Raw genomic sequence first — 24,436 nt, forward strand, 5'->3', positions numbered from 1 at the left:
AGTATGAAAACTAGTCAATAAGATAAGCATGGGGAGAATAGCAACAACAATTATAAATTAGTAAAACCCAGAGGAGGGAGACACATATTCTTTGCAGGGATTGATTAGATTCTTCTTTTCCACAGAGAGAGAATTTGGATGATTTGTATGTCCTTGCAAGTCCTTACACCACCCACATGATCAGCCATGTTTTATAGTCACAGAATTCTGTGCCCTCATCATGCTTTTGTATTCTGTTTTTGTTGTCTGCTCTCTAGCAAGAGCATATTATAAGACCTAGCTAACCCACGTCTTCTTAGCTGAGGCTGAATACTAGTTACTGACTGAAGGACTCATAGACCACTTGTGAATTGTGATTCCACAATGCACAAATCAAGCGGAGGATCCCATTTCGTATTTTAACCAATTTGGGAAGAGATTATTCTGTTGAGATCATTCTTGTTTATTTATGATTCAAAGATAGACATATTAGTAAATAAAAATCTACAAGAATACCATACATCTACATATTCGGAAACAATCACATCCGGCAACGAACATGTGTAGAATTACATCTGCAGAATTTGAACGTGAATGAAAGCATGTGGAAGCATATGATTTCATAGATTATGTATTTGAGTATTTGCAAATTCTGACAGAGGTTTCCTTAGTTTAGTATTATAATGAATTACATTGTTATTATTATTGCCGCCGCTTGAAAAAGGCTCTCCTCTTTCTCAAGTGCCTGCAGGGATCGTCATTATAATAAACTTAAACTGGAGTCTGATTGATGTTGCTTTTGATTGAGGGTTCGGTAAAAAGCGGGAATCAAAAGCACAGAAGTAGTGGTGGATTTACTTGAATTGGAAGAGTATGGTCAGTTGGATCTTCATGAATGGAACTCTAGATAATAATCAGTATTAACTACTGCAAATAGTTTACAAATTTTAAGATTATCCTTATGAACACCTAAACCCTACTCACTATAATTTATTTTTATTTTAAAAAAATTAAATAGAGGATTAGACGATATTAGTTCATCTGCGACAGCCGATTTGGGATGACTGGCACCCACCCGCAATCTCGAAAGAAAGGGGGCCGATTTGAATATTACTCGCCATAATTCAAGTTCTGAAATCACCAATAAATGAAGTAGTTTTTTAGTGAAAGTTCCATTGTGAAACTCAGAGTCAGAAATTGTTGGATTAATAACTGTTTGTCGTGGAACTCCCAATAATATAATCACTCTCAATTCGAAAATCTCTCTCTCTCTCTCTCATACTATCGAACACCCTATTTTTGAGTTGGTCATCATTGGAAGTCTGGAACCAAGGATGGTGTTTGCATTACACAATGCTCTCGTTAAACCATCAACAAGCTAGTCATCATCATCATTGAGTTTGTTGACCCCCTCAACACGTGGGAGCAGTAATTACCAATTTAACAGGCAGAATTATTAGAAAGAGAGTTATTATAACCAAAATAGTTGAAGTTCGCCCCAAACATACAAGTACCATCATTTAGGGCATGTGAAAAGGCAAAGTGAGGCAAACTATCAATTATATGGCCATGTTTATTTGTACGGCACCCCAAATGCCCCAATAATTTTAGTTGAGATTTCAAACGCTCATTCCTAAATCTATGTAATTAGTAAATAGAGCTCCTACAAATGAAGTATGGATGTTGCAAAGGTTTCTACTTGCATCATTCGAATGGAGTTGTGGTTAGTCTAGGTTAATCGATAGGCATAGTAATACATAATCTTTTTTTTTCGTAGTCCTACAAGATGTATATGTGTTTGATTAAATCTTTACCTTATTAGACTATTATCGTGTAAAATTCAAGTCATGTTTTGAATTTTTTCAAAGACTAATTGCCCTAATATCCTCCTTGTTACCATGATCAAAACTCAAAAGAACAAAGATAATTTTTTTTTTTTTTTGGTCTGAAAAAGAACAAAGATTTCTAACTAACCTTGACTGTAAATTCATTATAAACTTCGAGTGATGTGCAAATTGAATGGCAAGATCACCCAAGATGTCACCTTCTATTTGGGCCTGCTTATTCTATATATGGGCCATAAATTAGTAGACAGCATATTCGACGCCTTAAGCTATTATTGGGCTATAAACTACAAAGTTGCAACAATGCCATGGTTTCCTATTCTCCTCTGACCAATCACTTTCGGGCTTTCGGCAGCGCTCAAACCCAACAGGCTTTTAGCCATCGAATCATTTAACCTAGATTCCAGGTAATTGTTACTGTCCACCTGCACCAAGGCAAAAAATCAGCATTTTTTGCACTCAAATGCCCCATTTTGCCCCTCATTTTGCCTATGGTCTACCTGGACCTTGGTCCATAGTAGAATTTTTGAAGAACAAGTTGTTATATATGTTGTAAACATCATCAACTATTAAAACAAAATCTTAGTTATTTGCTTATGGAAGCAAAATCTGTTTTTGATGAAGACCGAGGATGATCGAATTTGACATTGCAAAGATTCTTAGCCGTATTTCAACTGCAAGAAGATACGCTCAAATCGGCAGTACAATGACTGCAAAAACATCAAATCGTTGGACGATATCCGAGGAAATCTATTGTTAACATGACAGTCAAAGTAAACCATTGATTCATTCCAATTCTCAAAGATCTCATCCCAAGATTTCTATCTATCTGCAGTCTGCAGGCAAAATATATATTGGACGTACAGGAGAACTAATTGGCAACTTGTAATAATATTCTAAGTAAAATGTAAGATTACCACGAAAAAAACTTGTTTGTATAGATATAGTAACCATTATTTCCAATCTTTGGATTAGAATAACAGATTTTCCCGCAGGATTATTGGTCATATCTGTTAATCAAACTACTGATGTAGTATATCCAACGTTTGCATCACAGTATCTTTGAACGTATTACATGACAAACTTCTTCGACTTATTCAAAGTAATTGACAAACAAATTAAGCGGACGTATACATGCAGCTATAATCTTTCTTTTCTAACCAAGCGATCGATGTTGGGAGAAAAGAGAATAGAACTTGTTCCAGACCTTGATAAATCTATTAACAATTAAAGATACAAGTCTCAGCAGAATCTTGCATAATTTTCTACAAGCAATTATTTCATTGAACAATACGCGTGTAGGATAGACATGCAATGAAGCAAACTAGACAGTTACTGAACAGTAGTATACTAGTCCAATAAGCCTGTTCAACTCCACCTCAATAAACTAAAACCCTTAAATTGTTTTGATCGAACAAGTCTGCATCAGACAAAGAAACTTGGTGTTTGGATAGGTTAGAAAGAAATAGAATACTGCCGCCTTTGAATGAGTCTCAATCATTTTTACAAGGCAAAGATAACTAGGTATTAATTATTAGAATGGAAATGTGACAAAGAGTACTAAGTAAATCACAACATTGTTGGAGTTGGACTAATCCAAGTGACATAAGCTAGCCCAGAATCCACAGCAAGATCTGGGATGAGATTGATGCAAAGAGAAACTGACAAGTTTAGACGTAAGAAATATATACTGCGAAAGAAAATCAAGGGTTAAGATTTTGCATTGAATTAATAAAAGAAAGACCAAGGGAGATATGACAGTTTATGACCGTTACTAGTTTAATTAATTATGTTACTTGACCTTCCAGCTTCGTAGGAAGAGTATTTATCTTTGTCATTACGCATTACTAACTTAGCTAAACCTAGCTTGTAAGATCAAATATGGACATAACACATATCATCATAAAGTAATTGATGATTAGCTTAATATCAATCCTAGTTTAACATGGATACAAACAGTAAATCAATACTAGTGACTTAATGAATAGTGTATCAATTCATTAAGGATAGTAATCTATTGCTTAGTCTACAAGGAAGGCTACAAGTTGTGATACATTAAGAATCTAACTAGGAAACCTAAACCGATATGGATAGCTTTAATGGGAAGCTTCTTGAGGTTTAAGTCACCTATATATACAGATGAATTGGTCCCTGATTACTACCGACGTTTTGCATATTGTTCTGTCCATTGAGAAGCAAGTTGGTAAGTAACAGAAGGCCATATTCAGTGTTCGTGTTTGCAGCATAAGATGGAATCCATGCCAGTGATTGCTGAAGGTAAGCCTTAATCCCTTTTATGATTGTGTACATATATTGTGAGCATGTATATGGTTTATAACAATTGGTATCAGAGCATAGGCTCACATATATCAAAATCGTTTTAGGGTTTTTGCAAAACAAATAAAAAAAAATAAAAAATAAAAATAAAAATAAAAAAAAGGTTTTTGCTTTACGGGTGAAGTAACTGACCAAGTCACTGACCATGTAACTGGTCATGTAACTGATCAAAGTAAGTTACTTAAGTCGATTGCTGCATCTGGTTAATTATCAAATTCACGCTTCCGCTGTGATTTTTAGCAGCAAATTGGGGAAAAAGCAAAAACAGGTTTTTCTATGGAAATTGATTTCGATTCATAGCATGATAATTGAATTTTGATTGTGCTCAAGAACACTAGTTGCATTCCCGGCGTGCGTTAGGTTAGAGTAGATGGTGACCGGATGAAATTTACAATTTCTTGATTGTTCTGTGGTTTCTTGGAATCGAAACAATTTTGATTGTGCTTGAATATGCATGATGAATTGATTGATGATATGGTATTGTATCTGTGATTGTGTAAAAATTGCATGAAGAACAAAAATCTCCCAGAATTTTTTACACATTATTAAAATTGACAGATATGAGAGCTTAATTTTCTTACAAGGATGAATCTGGGTAGAATATAAAGTTAAAAGCTCATGGGTTTTGTGGTTTTCTGTTGGCATAAGTGATTATGATGCACAAAGCATTCTTCATTGATGTTGGCAGAAAACGATGATCAGGTAACTGACCAACTAGTCAGGTCACTGACCATGTAACTGGTCGGGTCACTGACCAAGTAACTGGTCAGGTCACTGACCATGTAACTGGTCAGGTCACTGACCATGTAACTGGCCAGGTCACTGACCATGTAACTGGCCAGGTCACTGACCATGTAACTGGCCAGGTCACTGACCATGTAACTGGCCAGGTCACTGACCATGTAACTGGCCAGGTCACGTAACTGGCCAGGTCACTGACCAAGTAACTGGTCAGGTAACTAATCAAGTAACTGATCGAATAACAAAACTGAAATTGTGTTTTGTGTTTTAAAACTATGCTTCAGTTTTATCTTCCAAAGAAGTGGTCAAGTATGGTTTTAGAATACAAAACAGCAATATGCGTGCTTGATGAAAATAAATACGGATACTTAGAAATTTTTCTTCTGTCTAAAGATGTGGATAAATTTCTTTGGATAACTTGTTTTCATTGAACATGGTATATTGATAAAGAACTCCAGGATGTTATGCTTCTGCTCAAAAGTTTTGCTTAACATTATTTTTGGTTATGGACTGATATGAATGCAAGTATGGATTGTTTAGGTTTTCTGTATGTTCTTGTTTTGGTTGCTTAAAGCTAAATAAAACACAGAAAACTTAAAGTTATTTTCTTTACAAATTGAGAACTCACACGAATTTTTGTTTTGCTCCTTAGGTAACTCTTACATGAACTTGAACAGTGTCTTGATGCTAACTGGAACCAACTATAGAGCTTGGCTAGATTCTGTAGAGAACTATATGGGAATGCATGAGAACATAGACTATTGCTTCACTGAGGACAAACCTGAAGAGTTAACTGAAAAGAGCACTAAGAAGGAAACTGATCTTTACAAGAAGTGGCATAGATCCAATAGAATGGCTAAGAACCTCATTCGTACCTCTATGTCCAAGACTGTCAGAGGAAGTATAGAAGAACCTGAGCTAGCATTAGATTTTTTGGAACTCATAGGTGCTAAGTTTAAAGAAAGTGAAAAGGCAGAAGCTGCTAGGCTAACCAAGGAGTTTCATGATTTGAAGTACATGGGTTCAGGGGGAGTTAGAGAGCATATTATGAAGATGATCAATATAAATGGCAGACTCAGGGAGCTCTTGATGGGGGTTAGGGATGAGCAGGTAGTGCATTATGCACTACATTCCTTGCCTAACAGTTTTAGTCATCTTAGGACCAGTTACAACTCTCAAAAGGGAAACTGGACTCTAGATGAACTTATATCCATCTGTGTGGATGAAGAATCTAGGATCAAGGAAGAAAAGGAACCTGCTACAACCATTAACCTCATTGAGAAGCCTAAAAGGAAAAAGCCCCAAAATAAGCTCAAGCCTATTAAAGCCATAACTAAGAGTTCAACAGCTGCAGTGGCCAAGGAAAATAGGCCATTTAGGTTCAAGTGCTACTTTTGCAAAAGAGTAGGACACATGAAAAAGGACTGCACTGGCTATAAAAATTGGTTAGCCAAAAAAGGGTAAGATTTTTTCTAATACAGTTTTTTCTTTAGAAATTAATCTTATAAATGTTGAACCACAGTCTTGGTGGATAGATTCAGGCTCACCTATTCATATTACTAATTCTTTGCAGGGATTCATAAGGAGGAGAATCCCAAAAAGTGATGAAGTGAACCTGTGTGTAGGCAATGGCATGAGAGTGGCAGTCAAGGCTATTGGAACCTTAAAGCTCGATTTAGGATTAGGAAAATTGTTAGTTTTGGACACTGTTTTTTATGTACCTTCCATGAGAAGGAATTTGGTTTCAGTTTCTCTTTTAGTAAAATCTGGTTGTAGACTTGTTATTGATAGTAATGGAATTCTTATTTCTAAAAATTCTGTTCAAATTGGTTCTGGTGTTATCTCGAATGATTATTTAAAGTTAAGTTGTTCAATGGCTCAACAAGAAATTTTACTTGTTGAAGATAACACAAACAGTACTAGCACTTTAACAGGTGTTAAGAGAACCAAGCTAAATGAAAAGTCTGCATTTTTATGGCATAGAAGACTCGGCCAGATTTTACCAAAAGAGAGACTGAAAATTTTGGTGAAAAACAACATCCTAAATGAACTTGATTTTTCTGATCTAACAGACTGTGTTGAATGCTTTAAGGGAAAAATAACTAATACTAGAAAGAAGACTGCATATAGAAGCCAAAATTTATTAGAACTCATACACACTGATATATGTGGACCATTTAGGCATCAAACTATCTGTGGGAATGTGTATTTTATCACATTCATTGATGACTTTTCTAGATACAGTTATATTTATCTACTTTCAGAAAAGGCACAAGCATTGAAAGCCTTTCAAATCTTTAAGTCTGAGGTAGAAAATCAACTAGAAAAGAAAATCAAAACAGTAAGGTCAGATAGAGGGGGAGAGTTCTATGGAAAGTACACTGAATCCGGCCAACAAAAGGGTCCATTTGCCTTGTTTTTGCAAGACAATGGAATTAAAGCTCAATACACAACACCCTATAATCCACAACAGAATGGTGTTGCAGAGAGAAAGAATAGGACTCTTTTGAACATGGTTAGATGCATGATGTGTACAACTGGTTTGCCTAAATTTCTGTGGGGTGAGGCTTTAAAAACTGCAAATTATATTTGCAATAGAACACCTAGCAAAGCCATAGAAAATACTGCTTTTGAGCTTTGGTGTGGCAGGAAACCTAGTCTTCATCACTGTCATGTTTGGGGATGTCATGCAGAAGCTAGGATTTATAATCCAAGCTTGAATAAACTTGACCCCAAAACTGTTAGTTGCTATTTTGTAGGTTATCCAGATAAATCTAAAGGCTATAAGTTATATTCTGCTCATCATTCACCTAGAATTTTTGAAACACATCAAGTAAAGTTTCTAAGTGAAAAAGTTCACAATACAAACCTTGAGGATTTAACCTCAGTTTTTGAGGAAATTGTGTCAGATGAGAATTTAAGTGTAGCATTGCCTTTAGAACAAGATGTAACTGATCATGTCACTGGTCACGTAACTGACTATGTCACTGACCAAGTAACTGTCCCTGGTCGAGTAACTGGTCAAGTAACTGACCAAGTCACTGACCATGTAACTGTACCTGATCAAGTCACTGCCCATGTCACTGCCCATGTCACTGACCATGTAACTACCCAAGTAACTGTACCTGGTCAAGTCACTGCCCATGTCACTGACCAAGTAACTGACCACGTAACTGGTCAAGTAACTGAACCTCAAAATCCTCCAGTAGCTCAACCTAGAAGATCACAGAGAGCAAGAAAACCAACTTATGGGGGGAAGAGAGTGACTACATTGTTTATCTACAAGAAGCAGAAATTGAAATGGACTGTGCAGAGGACAATGATCCAACTACATTTAATCAGGCCATTGAAAGTAGTGAATCTCATCAATGGCAGCTAGCAATGGAAGCAGAAATTAATTCCATGAGTCAAAATGCAGTTTGGGAATTAGTTGAACCTGACCCCAACCAGAAGCCTATAGGTTGTAAATGGGTTTTCAAAACCAAAAGAGATGCAAATGGCAATGTAGAGAGACATAAAGCGAGATTAGTTGCCAAGGGTTTTACACAGAAGGAGGGCATTGATTTTACTGAGACTTTTTCTCCAGTTTCTACAAAAGACTCGTTTAGGATAATCATGGCTTTAGTGGCTCATTTTGATATGGAGCTGCACCAGATGGATGTTAAAACAGCTTTCTTGAATGGTGAACTAGATGAAGTAATTTATATGAGGCAACCAGAAGGGTTTGTGCGAGCTGGAAGTGAAAACTTAGTGTGTAAGTTAAGAAAATCAATTTATGGCCTAAAACAAGCTTCTAGACAGTGGTACAAGAAATTTGATTCTGTGATTTCTACTTTTGGATTTACAGAAAATCTTGTTGATGAGTGTGTTTATTTGAAGACTGTTGGGAACAATTTTATTTTTCTGGTACTCTATGTGGATGATATACTTTTGGCTAGCAGTAACATTAAATTGCTTAAAGATACCAAGAGTTTTCTATCAAGGAATTTTGACATGAAAGACTTAGGAGAAGCATCCTATGTACTAGGTATTGAGATTAAAAGAGATAGGGCACAGAGACTACTTGGTTTGTCTCAACAGAATTATGTTACCAAAATTTTAAAGAGATTTGGTATGGAGAAGTGTGCAGCTGGAGAAGTTCCCATGTCCAAAGGAGATAAGTTAACCAAGAAGCAAAGTCCCAATAGTGATGTTGAGAAAGAAAATATGGAGTCAAAGCCTTATGCCAGACTTGTAGGAAGTCTCATGTATGCACAAGTCTGCACTAGGCCGGATTTGTCTTTTGCAGTAGGGATTTTGTCAAGATTCCAATCTAATCCAGGCCATGAACATTGGGTAGCTGGGAAGAAAGTGTTGAGATACCTGCAGAGAACTAAAAACCACATGCTAGTTTATAGGCAAGTGGAGGATCTGAAACTCATTGGATTCTCAGACTCGGATTTTGCAGGGAATTATCCAGACTCCAAGAAGTCCACTTGTGGATATGTGTTCTTGCTTGCAGGAGGTGCTATTGCTTGGAAAACCATGAAACAAACACTTGTTTCAACTTCTACTATGCAAGCCGAATTTATTGCAGTATATGAAACTGTGTGTGAAGGACTTTGGATTAGGAATTTTCTCATGCAGACCAAAGTATTGAGTCACATTGTGGCTGGCACACTTGTGATTTATTGTGACAATGAGGCTGCAGTTTTCTTTAGCAAGAACAGTAAAAGGTCAAATAATTCCAAGCATATTGATCTAAAGTATTACAGTGTTAGAGAAAGAGTAAAGCATGGTGAAATAGCTGTTTTGAGTATTGACACAAATTCACAGCTAGCAGATCCTTTCACTAAGGCATTGTCAGTAGCAGCATTCCAGAAACATACAGCAAGCATTGGAATTTTAGCTAATTTAGATGCTTAGGTTCAGTAGAGAGTTAGTCCAGTTGGAGCATTTAAAATTCTAAGGTTTTTTGAGTTCTTGTGTTTTAGTTGTGATCTTTTATTTTGTTTATCACAACTTGTTTGTAATGACAGATTTTATTATTAATAAATTTTGAGGTATTTTCAGATTTTGGTTATTACTGCAGTTTTTGTTGAATGTTCTGAAAATTATCGATTTTGTGTTTAAAGTTATACTTGCTATCAGATGGCTTAAATCATGTGAAGCATGATGTTAAGGTTCAAGCAATATCTTTAAGCCATCAGTGTTCAGTAAATTTGCTTGAGTTTTTGGTTTTAGAAACATAAAGTAGGACCTAATATATGTTTACTTGTTGATACACATTAACATATATTGTATCACTTCTGGTTTGACATATGTGGATTGCAGGAGCTTGTGTTTGTGGTTTTGAAACTCTGCATTTTTGTTAAAATGTATACTGTTTCTTGCTCTGCATAAGTAACTGTGATCTGACCATGTTGGAATGGATTTTCGATTTAAGTTTGTTATCTGGCGCGCACTTCAGTAAGTTAAGTAGGTTTTGATGTTCTCTGGTGCAAATCATCGAGCATGATATGTGTGAGTCCAAGGGGGAGATTGTAAGATCAAATATGGACATAACACATATCATCATAAAGTAATTGATGATTAGCTTAATATCAATCCTAGTTTAACATGGATACAAACAGTAAATCAATACTAGTGACTTAATGAATAGTGTATCAATTCATTAAGGATAGTAATCTATTGCTTAGTCTACAAGGAAGGCTACAAGTTGTGATACATTAAGAATCTAACTAGGAAACCTAAACCGATATGGATAGCTTTAATGGGAAGCTTCTTGAGGTTTAAGTCACCTATATATACAGATGAATTGGTCCCTGATTACTACCGACGTTTTGCATATTGTTCTGTCCATTGAGAAGCAAGTTGGTAAGTAACAGAAGGCCATATTCAGTGTTCGTGTTTGCAGCATAAGATGGAATCCATGCCAGTGATTGCTGAAGGTAAGCCTTAATCCCTTTTATGATTGTGTACATATATTGTGAGCATGTATATGGTTTATAACATAGCTCTCATTAGGTTATTGTCTCATTGGTCATATATAAGAGATTTTCCTTTGGTAATCAATTATCATGCAGTTCGGCCGGTTATACGTTTTGGTTTGTTTAATTTTCGTTGAGATCTCTGATTAGGCAATTCAAGATTCTGTAAATCTAATGCCAAATTCAACTTTGATGGTGTTCCTCTAGACGTATGTGGAATTATTGACTTTAACATGTTAATTTTTTTTTCTCCAAATACCTTTGAGTTTTGAGGAAGTTCAGATTTTTTTTTTTAAATATGATATTTATAGTCTCTGTTATGCTCGCAAACAATTGATTATGGAATTGGTAATAGTGAAGGTCATAAAAACAAAATTACTCATATTTTTTAGCTAGTCAAACTATCAAACTCAACACACTTTTATATAATTATTTCACTAAACTTATATTTTTTGATATGAGATATTCTCCAACAATTACGAGTTTAGCATCAAAGTTTTCTCTATTACGGTCTCATTATAATAAAATTCTGGCTTCATACTCGAATCAGCCGAACATGTACGGTGCATGCATGTAAATGTGATAAACCAGGTAACAAGCTAAGCTAAAGATGAGAAAGTTCTCCCATCTTCCCATTTGCATAATTGGTTCATGTTCAAGTTCCGTCCAAAACGAGAACAACAACTTGCCATATAAATTAGTCACGCGCACTTTAATCATAGAGTGAACAAAAGACAAACAGATTGCTATAAACACACACTAGTCCTAAGAGGACAAAAAAGGTTGGTTCCACCAAAACAACCCTAAAGCCTTTTTGTCCAAAGAAAAAGGAACTAGTTAAAGTTTTATTTCATTTTTCATATATGAGAGGCTGAGAGAACACTAGATAAATAAGAGTCTCATTCCCGGCCCTCCTCTCTTCCTCCTCCGTTGTCACCTCTTAAGACAAGTCTCATAAAACTATACGGGTACTAATAAAATTAAATAAAAACTGAAATGATGAAAATACAATATCAATAATCGAGCGAGAGATAATTTTATTTTGTTATTTTGCAACTGCTCACCTTTCCTACGAGTTATTTGTAGAAACTGAGGTTGACCCTTTATAATGATTGGTCTTTATTCCTTTACTTTTACATTCACTTTTGAACTTGAATTTTACTTGTCAATGAAGATTTTGCAAACGAAGTAGAGGTCTTAATTAAACTAAAAGCTCACCATCCATGGCCCATTTTTATAAAAAGGAGGGGAAATAAACGACAACAATTACATGTATAAATACTAAGTGGGACATCATAATTTTTGGATTTTAACACTTAACTAATCGCATTAACATTTCCCTTAACTTAAGTTGTAAACAACTATTGTCTTTCCTTTACTTTATTATGGCAAAACAAAGTGGGTTTCGTTTTTCTGCTTCTGTTATTTGTGCCTCGGATTCTCATTTTTCCATATTTTTTTGGGGTCACCTATACAAATATATGGTTTTTTCTATATACCAGAAGAGGGGTTTAAATGGTGTAGGATTGGGGGTTTGGATTGTCAGGGTTTTTTGTCTAGTCCATTAAGGGCCAAACCCAGAGGAATAGAGATCATCATAGGGTGACATAAAAGACCAGATTGATAGAGATCCCCAGCATCATATGGACCCCAAAAGATGGATTGTTTTATCGAAAGGAAAAATTTCACAAATTGTCACTCAACTATGACTCATTCAACACTTTGGCCACTTAAATTTCAAATATATCACTTTGGTCACTCAACTATTACACTTTCAATCACTTAAGTCACTTTATTAATTTTTTTCATAAAAAAAAATTATAAAAAATACTCTTTGCGTGACTTAAGTGATTGACTTAATTTTTTTTTTATAAGGAAATGAATTTCAGTGATCGAGCCATGTAGAACTCCAATATTTATAAAATGCTAGCTCGGGGTTATACCATCATAAAGAATTAAAGATAAGAGAGCAATGGATTTAGAAACCAATATATATCCAATCCCGTTAGTTACAACGTGAGTATATAGTTTAGTATGAGTGCACTATGAACACCCACACTTGTTAGCAATCCATTCCCTTATAATTAACTACAATATACAGGTCGGTTTGACCTCTGACATATATAACAAATATTTGACCTTAAAGGGTTTTGTGAATTTGTTTTAATTACGATAAATATGTGTCAAAGTCTACTGCATTTTCAGTTAGGATTTCATAATCACTCAAAAATTGGTGTAATATATATATATATATATATATATATATATATATATATATATATATCTATCTTAAATTTGATTGACTTTAGCTACTAGAAGTACAAACCGGTTCTATGCAATATGCATACAAAATTCCTAGTCGTTTATTGAAGGTACAGAACTACAGATCGAGAACTAGTCAAATAAAGATGGAAGAGTCGAGAGACAGAGAGAGAGAGACCTAGCTTGCTTCTCACTAATTAATTTAATTACATTCAATTTCAGAGCATGCGCGTGCCTAATTACTATCTGCACAACTTCTTTAACCTCCGTCCTACCCGCTTTTTGTGACTGATATTTCCATGTTTTTCTTTTGGGTTGAATGATGTGGGAGAGGAGAGAAGCGACCTCCCTAATAGTTCAAAAAATTAATTATATTTTCAAACCCTAAAGTATAAACCGAGTGAGAGATGTTTTAAATATTTCTCAATCCATAGACAATCTGATAAAAAAAAAATTATATATATATATATGTAGATCTTATCAAGAGCGGAGCTCCGCTTTGAAAATTAACGTGTGAAGTTCTAGTTTTTGGTCACTTTTAAGTCGCATATCTACATCTTGACCGTTCAGTTTTTAGGTACTAGTGTATAGATCGTCTCTGCAAATTTTCAGCAAAAATGATGATCGTTAAGGTATTGATAATTGCCTTAAAGCTAGTATGGTTCAGGTTGACAGATTCAGTCCGTCCATTGGTTTAAGCGAGTTAGATACCTTAACGATCATCAATTTGGCTGAAAATTTGCAGAGATAATCTATACACTAGCACCTAAAAACTGAATGGTCGAGATATAAATATGCGACCGAAAAGTGACCCAAAACTCGAACTTCATACGTTAATTTCAAAGCGGAGCTTCGCTCTGGATAGGATCTGTATATATATGTGCTCTTATTTCACTAATTTTATCAACCTCAAAATATTTTCAATTACTATTATGTTTTGAAACACGTGATTTTTTTTTGAGATTTTGAGTAGTTAACTATATTCCGAAACATAGTGAAATTTTTATCAATTGGTCCGTAATGATTTTATTAAGATTAATACTGCCACCAAAAATTAAGTAGGTGCATGCGTGTATCTTGCTGACTTAATCAAACATTCGCCAAACTATCAAGTTATTTGTAGCTAGCTTAATTTGTAGTCTCACAAAACCTCCGGACCAAAAAAGAAGAAGAAATCTTACAAAACCTGATCACAACAGATGGCCCGGCTAGGCATTTGTTCCAAATGTAGCCTCTGGAAATGGAATATAAGAATGAAAAGAGTAAGTCATGGCCACCTGAATCTTTCTTCTCTGCAAATTAAAAAGTCATGTGAAAATCCATTTCAACAACCTTCGTTTTAATATTCTCGATGAATTAGGTTTACTTTTAATTTCTCAATAAAATAACAAATGGAAACTCAAAAATCTTCATTCGACCAAACTTTCATTAATCTATTCTTCTTAGCTAAAGCAGTCATGGTGTACAAGCATTAAGGAGGGGCGTGATAGTATTGTTGACAAGTGAAATGTTCATATAAATAATTCCAATGTCAACATGTGAGAGGAAGGAACAATGTCTAAGCAATTTAAATAAGAATTCTCAAACAGAGATTACTTAAATAATTGCGTTCGTGGAGTTCCTTGATTACTTAAATTTATTGGCTAATTGATGACTCTTAGTAGCTGCCTGATGCAAGAAAATCGTGGATCGAGTTCCTCTGAAAATAGCAGTTACTCTATCAGGATCTGCATCCTTTGGCATAGTTAAAGAGGCGAAGTCAAATATATTTAGTGTTATGAACATGAAAATAGTTGACATTTTTGGGTCTGGCTTTACATTTTATGTAATTTTGTTTTCCGTTTTGCCAGTGATAGAAAATTACAATATCAAGTTCAATTTCATCCTCCAACATTGTGTTGCTAGCCATTTTCAAGTACCCATGACCCTCTTTTTTTGTTTCTTCCTCGGTTACTAAAATTTCATTCTCTAAATTTGGCTCTTGCCAAGTAGAAGAATTTTGTTGCGATATGCCAAATTGTTTTTGACAATCATCATCAAACTAAGTTTTTGTGAGTTTATATATATGAAGTTATTGATAATTTGCTATAACGCGGAGTTGTGTCGTAAATGACAAGAGCATTTTCAAATCTGACTCACAATATTTAAAATGTTTTTGGCCTTTAATGCAGTGAATTTATTGGAACCAATGCTTAGGTTGGTTATGTATGTTTTCATCATAATTTAAAGTTATTCTATGATGAAAGCGATTGTAAGTTTATGTGATATGGGTTCAAACTTTTTTTGATTTATTGATTTTGTCGTCTAATGCTATGCTAATCCTATCCACCACAAAAATTTTCATGTAATGACTTGAGCAACTCCAACAGCTTCCCTATAATTTTTGTATAATAGGGAAGCAAAAGTCAAAGTTTTAACATATTTTTCTTCTCTAACTCCAACAGATTCCCTATTTTACAGCAATCTCTAAAATCTCCATATTCTTCCTTAAATTTTTAGAGATTGCTGTAAATATAGAGAATTTGATTTTCTCTTTCCTCACTTTCTCTAAAATAGGGATAGTTATAGGGAATCTGTTGGAGCAAAAGAGACTTATTTTTCCTTAAAGTAGAAAAAAATCAAAATATGAGAAAACTGTTAGAATTGCTCGGGACATGCAACTAATTAAAATACATAATAGATTCTCATCTTACACAAGTAATTAAAACTTGCATGGGACATGCATGTATATATCATTGAAAACCAACAAATATTTTTACAGCAGAAGAACGATCCCATTCATTTATTTCTAAAGCTAGGGCATGAAAGAGGAGGTCATCCAGTAATCAACACAAGCTTGAACATAAAACCAAATTTGAAAATTCCATTGTTTTGTTCTCAGATAAAAGAAATAAAAATCGTGGAAGTGGCAGACAGAGGATTTCGATAGGATCACAACGTCAACAGAGTATTGAAGGTAGGATGACGTCAAAATAAAATTAATTAAATTTCATAATCCGGGGCTAACCAAACTCAGCCGCTATTTAAGCCTAAACTCCAAACCGTAACCAACCAAGTTATAAAGCTTCAATCTTTTAGAGAGAGAGCCTACGATAAAGCTTCTAGCTTTAGAGAGAGAATCCAACCACGCCGGAAATTTAACCGCCACCGAAATCTTTCTTCACCGGCCAAGATGATAGCTTACCTGGAGTGTTTCGTCCAAGAAAACGACACCGAATCCCAGCCCTACGACGTCGTCTCCGGCCTCGGCGGCGCTCTCGACCTCGAAGGCACCATCGACTGCGGCGACGGCGCCAAACAAGCCGCCAAGGACTTCGGCGGAATGAACTCCCTCGCTCCCCTCGCCTTCGTCCGCCCCGCCGGCACCGGCGACGTGGCAAGCGTGGTGAGAGTAGCGGCGAATCTGAATCTGACGGCGGCGGCGCGCGGCAACGGGCACTCCATCAACGGGCAGGCCATGGCGGTTCGAGGGCTGGTCCTGGACATGCCGGCCATGGAGGACCATTTCCGAGTGGTGAGGACGAGCAATGACTCCGGCTACGCTGACGTGTCGGGAGGGGCATTATGGGAAGATGTGTTGAAACGGTGCGTTCGGGACTACCGGATGGCGCCGAGGTCGTGGACCGACTACCTCAGCTTAACCGTGGGCGGCACTTTATCCAACGCTGGCGTCAGCGGTCAGGCTTTCCGTTACGGCCCGCAGACCTCGAACGTAACGGAATTGGAGGTGGTTACGGGGAAAGGCGAAACTTTCGTCTGCTCCAAAGCAGAAAACTCGGAGCTCTTCTTTTCGGTTCTTGGCGGGCTGGGCCAGTTCGGCATCATCACCAGAGCTAGAGTCTTGCTCCAGCAAGCCCCGGACATGGTTGGTATTACTTAATTTCCAAATTAGCCTCCCCTTCCTCCGCATTTGTCTTTTACTAACACAAAATTTAAAGCCTCCGATTAATTTGAGTGCATGAGCAACACGTTTACGGTACGTAATCCCGGTTTCTTTTTCTTTTATTAATGGTGATTAGGTGAGATGGATAAGGCTGGTATACACCGAGTTCGATGCCTTCACTCGCGACGCAGAGTCGCTCGTCACTCGCTGCCACGAGAGTAGTGACGACGACTCCTTCGACTACGTGGAAGGCTTTGCGTTTATGAACAGCGATAACCCGGCGGACGGGTTGCCCTCGGTTCCTCTACACCCGGACCAGATATTCGACCCGACCCGACTTCCTGAGGAAGCTGGATCAGTCCTCTACTGTCTCGAACTGGCTCGTCACTACCGGAACTCTGACCACCCCTCAATTGTTGATATGGTAAGTTCCAAAAACCCGAAACGCTTCCATTTCTTTTTTATTTATCTCCTACACCGGGGACTACAGTATCCCCTCTGCACCGTATATTCGTAGCCGTCGGAATTTTTTTTTTTTTTTTTTCCGGCTATAGTTTGCGTCATGGCTCTGCATTACGGGCCAAAGTACAGTTGTGCGGGCCCCCAGGGAGGACTTAGTTTTGACCTAGATGGTTGCTAAGTGGGGCCCGCGGACTCGTTAAGAATTTGACCTTGATTGGGTTAAGTGAGTCCCGCGCAAAATTGTCCCGCCAGACCGTGAAAAAGTCAAAACACTCTGAACTCACTCACACGTGTAAGTCGCTCGTCGTTTTAGGACGGCCTTTATTCCCATTTCCCTTTCCCTTTCTCCTTCACCATCATCATCTGTTTCACTGTGGACTGTGGACTGTGGACTGTGTACTTACTACTTAGCTAATTAACCAATCGGTTCAGTTTTTTTTTTTTATTTCCTTCAAAAAACGCTTTTTGTATCTATTTAATTTCCTGTATGGGAATTCTTATTGGTTGGTCGCTTGCTTCAACTTGAAACTGACAATACGCCTTATAGCGTATCTTACTATCTTCCGTTGGATTTTCTGACACTGTACCGCCCATGCCGTATCGTATTTATTACGAGTATGACACTCTGTTCCGGGGAGAAAATAGTAAAAGTGCGTCAGTAGACGTCGTTGATTGAGATTTTGCTGACACCGTGGTCCCCAAGGATCCACAAATGGCCAAAAAGGCCATCATTTTCTGGAATCTGTGAATCATGAATGCCATGTCCCTTGTGGGGGCTGCACTGACGGAAATGCCCTCCTCTGATGACGCTAATTTTTTTTTTTTCCTTTCCTTTTCTCTTGTTTAGGGCGTGACAAGGCTGCTCGACGGCCTAGCATTCGTGGAGGGATTGGAGTTCCAAGTGGACCTGGGATACGAGGAGTTTCTATTGCGTGTGAAGCAGGCAGAGGAGCACGCCAAGGCCAGCGGCATTTGGGACTCTCCTCACCCCTGGCTAAACCTATTCGTGTCGAAATCAGACATAGCCGATTTCGATCGTGTGGTCTTTAAGAAGATCCTCAAGGACGGAATTGGTGGGCCCATGCTGGTTTACCCACTGCTGCGTAGCAAGTAAGTCCTCCCTCTCCCTCGCTCTTCTTCTTTGGTAATCATGACTACATTGACCAGACGTGGAAATTGGATAACCTTGGATGACGAGGTTCACTGCTCTTGCCAGTCCGAATTTTCCACGTGTCAGTTTTTTCTAGTGGGGTCCGAAGTTACGGTCATTTCCAATTTGTCACGGACCGACGTCGTGTCATGGTAACAGTTATTATCACATAAGAAGGGCCAGAGATTTATGCATGTGAGATATATATGGCCATTTCGAGCGCTTTGATGCGGTGCCACGTGATGCATGTTCCGAATGTGAGAGAGTCGAACCCACGCTGTGGTGCTGATGGGAGGGTTATATCTTACAAAACCTGCACCCCACCGTAGGGGATCAGAGACCTGGTGTTACCATTTACGTCACGTACGTTAGGTAGTTTGGTGGGTTGGTTAGAGTATAAGCAAGCGTAGGAAGGACTTGAAGGACAAAGATACGGTGGGGGTCCCGCATAGTAGAATAGTTTTTAATATTTATTTATTTAAATAGTGCTTTTCGCCTGTTAACGTGAAAAATTAGGTCAGGAGATTTTGTCATTATACTAATACAAAAACAGGAGAGACAAAGGTCATTTTAGTAAATTAGAGTCTACGATGTGGATTCTGCCATTTGAGAACCCTTCGTCTCTAACTCCTTGTGCCATTTGAGGGACGACAAGCATCTTTTATTCTCTAGTGGGATTTATCGCTTAATAATGACACCATATTTAATTTGTCTGGCTCTAATTTTTGTAATGTACGAAAATACCCTTCTGTAGCAAAGGCTTTCGTATTGTTGGCTTAAACTAACCAATAATATTGATTATGTTACTAGGTGGGATGCTCGTACGTCTGTGGTGTTACCGGATAGTGAGATCTTCTACATAGTGGCGTTGCTGCGGTTCACTCCGGCGTACCCGAAAGGCCCCTCTTTTGAAAGCCTGGTGGCTCAAAACCAGGAGATTGTACAGTACTGCACAAAGAAGGGTTTCGACTTCAAGTTGTATCTCCCGCACTACCGATCGCAGGAGGAATGGAAGCGGCATTTCGGGAATCAGTGGAGCAGATTTGTCGAGCGAAAAACTTGTTTTGATCCGACGGCTATCCTCTCTCCTGGACAGAAAATTTTCCCGAGAATTATTCCTAAACCCTAGCTAGCTATATAACATATAGTCACTGTCATTTCAGGTTTATTCGGTGTAATTTTCTCCTCTTTTGTATTATGCTGGTGGGGCAGTTTGTTGTTGTCAATCGAACATTTCGACAAAGAAGCTAGCTGTTGGCAGCAAATTAATGTAAAGGAACTAGTGTGAGCAAAAAGATATCGATCTTTTCTATTAGTTCCTTTCATTTTCCACTAATTAATGACGAAAACTAACTAAATCCAAAGAACAGAACTCGAAATAAAAATTATCGCACAAGTAGTCAATGATATGACTACCATGTTCATATATTGAAATGTGGCCAAGATCATCATTGTTCTGATTCAATTATACATGACATTGATGTTGTGCGTGTCTTTCTCAGGATAATAATTGACCAACCCCATCTATCTTTTCCAATCTTTACACTGCTTTTTTCCTTTGACGCTTTTCATATGTTTAGGTTGAATTATTTAGTTTTGGACCGCTCAAAATTCTGATAGGATCTTATCTTAGACTCTTAGTTTATCGTATATATATGATGGTGAATCTTAACGGGCTGAGCTATGTAGCTTTGATGTTCCAGTAGTTCGAGATGATATGACTTCAACTTGGTGGACTAGTTCTCTTTTCAACATGAAAAAAAGTGTTCCTAATTAAGCATCAGATTCTCTGTTTTCATGCGAAAGATTTAAAACCGATGCATGCATTAAAGTGAAATGCCATGCATAAAAGGCTCGCTTTCTCTTTTATCCCACTTGTTTTTTACAGCCTCGAGCTTTGCTTTGGCTGTGTTTGTTTGGTTTCAAGGGAAATCAAATCTCCGACTGGGTTTCTTTATTATCTTTCATCTTGCTTTTTCGTTTCAAACTTAGCTATAGCGAACTTCTTTATTTTTCTTTTTATCCCTTCTTTTTCTGTTATGAAAAGTAGAGAAAAGTTGAAGTATAGTGGAGGAATGTACTTGGCTTTAGAAGGCAATAATAAGATCATGATTTCTTGTAAGGTGCACCAAAGCCAAGCCATGGGATTAAACAAGTGAATAAGAAGAAGGTAAAAGTAAGCAGGGGGTGTTTCATGGCCTCGATCTATGGTTTAATCCCATGCAGATTAATTAAGAATCGCATACGTTCTTTAACGTGTCATGCAAATTATATAGTCGCAAATAAAAGTTAACGTATCTCTGCTTTTTGGAGGCATATGTATTCTTCTGTGTTGGAAGGCTGCGAAAAAACAGAGGCAATGGCTGAAGGCTAATCTCTCTCTCTCTCTCTCTCTGAACCTCGGTATTTGTGTTTTAGGGTTCCTCCCATGAGCTTGTACGTACAAAGCTAGGAACACTTGAACCATGCAGTTACCTCTAGCTACGCACGTGATGTCAGTCTTAGTTTGAATTAAGATTCGTTTCAGATATCGGAATTAATGCTTTATAAACTAAACCATAGTGCCCCGCTCAGCTTTCTTTTAGGCAAATATATGTGAACATTATGTAGATCGTAATACGTTTAGTAATCCACTTCTTAGTATTGACAAAAAAATTATTACCTTAGTAATACACTGAGATGAAAATTAAGCCAGTAAGGTACGTATGAATAATGGTTCATGTCGTTAGGTTAACATATATAGTCAACTACGTACGAAGATAAATGGGATGAAGAAGTTACGGTTATACTTGACGAAATCGGGACTGGTCGTCTTGATTGTAAATTTTTTTGCATAATCACCAAAATTGATACGTCAGTTAACCGGTACCAAGTGGTGTAGACCACAGCAAAGATGCACCCGACGTTACAAACTGTATAGAGATTTTGTGGAAAATAAGTCGCATACTAGAAATGAAGAGAAATAGATTAGAAACTCAATAAATGGAATGGAAAGGAGAAGGGGGATGCGACGGACCTCAGTTTCTGCAGCTCACCATCAGCTTTACCTCTCCGTACCGGCAACTAAGCCGATCCGACACCAACGATGCGGCATTGGAAGCCAATAGTCCATGCTAAATTGCTAATGAGTGAGACTTCCAACCCTACTTTGTAATCCTTGGCATTCCTTGCCTGAGTAGCCTCAAGCCCGTACCCAAGAGAGCATTTACACGAGATGTGATGCGATGGGCCTAATTATACAATCTCGAGCTGATGGATGACATTATAGCTCTTAAAGAAGGCGGAAAGCTTTCGATGATGGGCCTGTTGTGAAGTTTGGTCCTGATGCCCAAGAGGCTTTCTATTTTCAGCCCAGTTAAGTTTGAGGCATCCCAGTCAGAGAGTGTTGACTTGACTACGAAGTAGTAGTAGCAGAAGTAGAAGTGTAGTATAGAAGAAGCTTTGCTTGCTTTAGGAAGATTTTGCGTATTTATCAACATCTTTTTGTCACCATTGATTATGTCGGTGGGGCCTTTATGTTCCCCTATTTGGGGGTCGATGACTCTGTCTATTGTCCAAGGTTCCCCATGGCCAAACCCTAATCATTCCTAATTATCTTTACCCAGACCAAATTATTCTTGCTTAGCACAGCTAATACAAAACACTTAACTCTTCGTAGTTAATCTTGTATTTTTATTTGACCATTTTCTCATTTCCCCGCAAACATGTAGTTTTACATAGTAGCCATGGTGGGACATTATTTTAAACTCAACTCGATGTGCGCATTTTTTAGATAATAATATGAGTGCGAGGTTATGTCTCTTGTCTTATTATATTACAATAAAATTTAAAAATACTCCAGATATCTAATTTTTACTTTAAAAAATGTGCAATTTTGGGACATTTAACAAAATTTGAAATGCCGTAAATAAATTGTTGAAGAGAGAGGTTCACCAACTATACGAGATGCACTATTTATTTATTAATATTTATTTTGAGTCCCACAACCCCATCCTGACACTATAAGCATGTGAGTTAGTTTGATGAAAGATTTGGATGAAATATAAGAAAATGAAGGCAAATAATTTGACCGGGTATAATTTTTCAAAACAGAGAATTAGTGTAAGTCAAGGTGAGGAAAACGTGAAAATAAGTTGTTGGAGTATGTCTCTTTCATCTTTATCAATATTATCATTATGTTATAAAGTGAAGGTGTGGGGTGCAAGGGCCTAGATCGACATGGCTTGTGCGGCTTGGGTCGCTGGCGGGGTGATCGTGGGGGCGCAGATCTTGCGGGTTCAGGTCACGGCGGCGTGCGGCGGATGGGGAGAGGCGTGGCTTGGCTGGTTCGTACGACAGGAAGGTTGGAGAAGGTGGCCTTGGACCGGACCGGGTGATGGGCCTTGGGTGGGCCTTTGTTTGGTGGTTGTCCTCTATTTGGGCTTTAAGTTTCTGGGTTGCGGTCATCAAGGTTTTAAAAAACGCTAGGCGCTAGTCGGGCGGTGGCTTGGGGACTAGCGCCTATGGGCCTAGGCGGGGACTAGGCGGTTTTTATTTTTTTAATCTTTTAATTATTTTGATGACATAAAATTAATAATAATATTAGAAGTCCTACAATTAATTGAAAGTAAAAAAAATAAGGAAAATAAAATGTTTATGAATTAAACCATCATACTTATTATTAGCAATCTCAAATGTGGGAATAAAAGAACAAAACCAAACTGTGCCTATTAGTTGAGGTGGAAAACATGCTTAACATGTTAATCCAAAGAAATTAAAGCCCAAAACAAAACAAGTAGCAGTTAGTCCGTATATCAATACAAGCCTAAAATACCTCTTTGTAGGAACAAATCCTTGCCATCACTCATTCACTCCCCACATCCAACGGCTCAGAATCCCCCTAATTCACTCCCCACATCAATTATCATTGCCGTCTTCTTCACTTCAGTGTCCCCCTCCCTCTCTTCTCTTTCTCTCCTCAGCAAATAAAAGAAAAAAATGGCTGCATCCATTTTGATTATCCAATTTCTTCCCTGCTCTAAATCTGATCCTCATAAAATCAATTCTTTCCAAATTTCTTGTGACCCAAAAGTTTGGGTGACAATCCCATTTGGGTTCTTCTGCTTTTTCAGTTGAAAGTTTGAAACCCAACTCAAAGCTTCAATCTTTCTGTATGGCATGGTTTGGTTTGCAGTAAATTAGTTTAAAGAGGAAGGAGAAAGGGACAGATTTGAGGAGATGATCGAGAGAGACGTAGTGATGTTGGGACTACAGATTGATGGACGACATGAGGAGAGACTAGAGAGAGAATCGAGCCGTCGTGTCGTCGAGGAGAGAGAAACCGTAAGAGAGAGGAGAACATATGCATCCGAGCAGCCCGCCCAGCGCCTAGCCCAACGCCCAGCTCCTGCCTAGCCCGCCTAGGCGCCCGTCGAAACGCAACCCGATCTCCCCTGTCGCCTAGCCCAAAATCGGGGCAGTCACTCAGCGCCCAGCACCTAGGCGGGCGCCCAGACCTATTTTTAGAACCATGGCGGTCATACCCTAGTCCAGTAGATTCAATTTGGGCTAGGGTTTAGGCTCTTGGCCCAACTCTATGTTTTTAGTTTTATCTAAATTTAATAATTTCCTTGTATTAAGAACCTAGATCTCTAGCGCTTCCGGTGTAGTACCAATGGAGGATCTCCGCTATCTCTACGATCTGAAATGTATAATGAGTAAATCTATTTCTATGTACCACTGTGGGTCTACCACTATCTTCTTGTCTGTCTATGTCCTTAAATGACAGCGGAAGGGTATGTAACTGCCTATTCTGGCTTGTGTTGATTAT

At 37.8% G+C, this 24,436-nt stretch overlaps 1 protein-coding gene across 1 annotated transcript; it reads left to right on the top strand.

Moving 5' to 3' along the window:
• Positions 1-16,197: 16,197 nt before the first annotated feature.
• On the top strand, positions 16,198-19,942 carry LOC112173217 (cytokinin dehydrogenase 7). The gene is made up of 4 exons (XM_024310801.2): positions 16,198-16,997; positions 17,152-17,439; positions 18,325-18,587; positions 19,438-19,942. The coding sequence occupies exons 1-4, from the start codon at positions 16,305-16,307 to the stop codon at positions 19,754-19,756; spliced, it is 1,563 nt and encodes a 520-aa protein (XP_024166569.1). The 5' UTR covers positions 16,198-16,304; the 3' UTR covers positions 19,757-19,942.
• Positions 19,943-24,436: the final 4,494 nt, after the last annotated feature.

Source organism: Rosa chinensis, chromosome 6, assembly GCF_002994745.2.
Source record: "Rosa chinensis cultivar Old Blush chromosome 6, RchiOBHm-V2, whole genome shotgun sequence".
Lineage (NCBI taxonomy): Eukaryota > Viridiplantae > Streptophyta > Magnoliopsida > Rosales > Rosaceae > Rosa > Rosa chinensis.

Bases quoted from the DNA above. Each gene is read 5' to 3' on its own strand.
- LOC112173217 (XM_024310801.2), top strand. From the start codon at position 16,305: ATGATAGCTTACCTGGAGTGTTTCGTCCAAGAAAACGACACCGAATCC. The intron at 16,998-17,151 runs GTTGGTATTACT...AATGGTGATTAG, and splicing joins TCCAGCAAGCCCCGGACATG to GTGAGATGGATAAGGCTGGT. The intron at 17,440-18,324 runs GTAAGTTCCAAA...TCTCTTGTTTAG, and splicing joins ACCCCTCAATTGTTGATATG to GGCGTGACAAGGCTGCTCGA.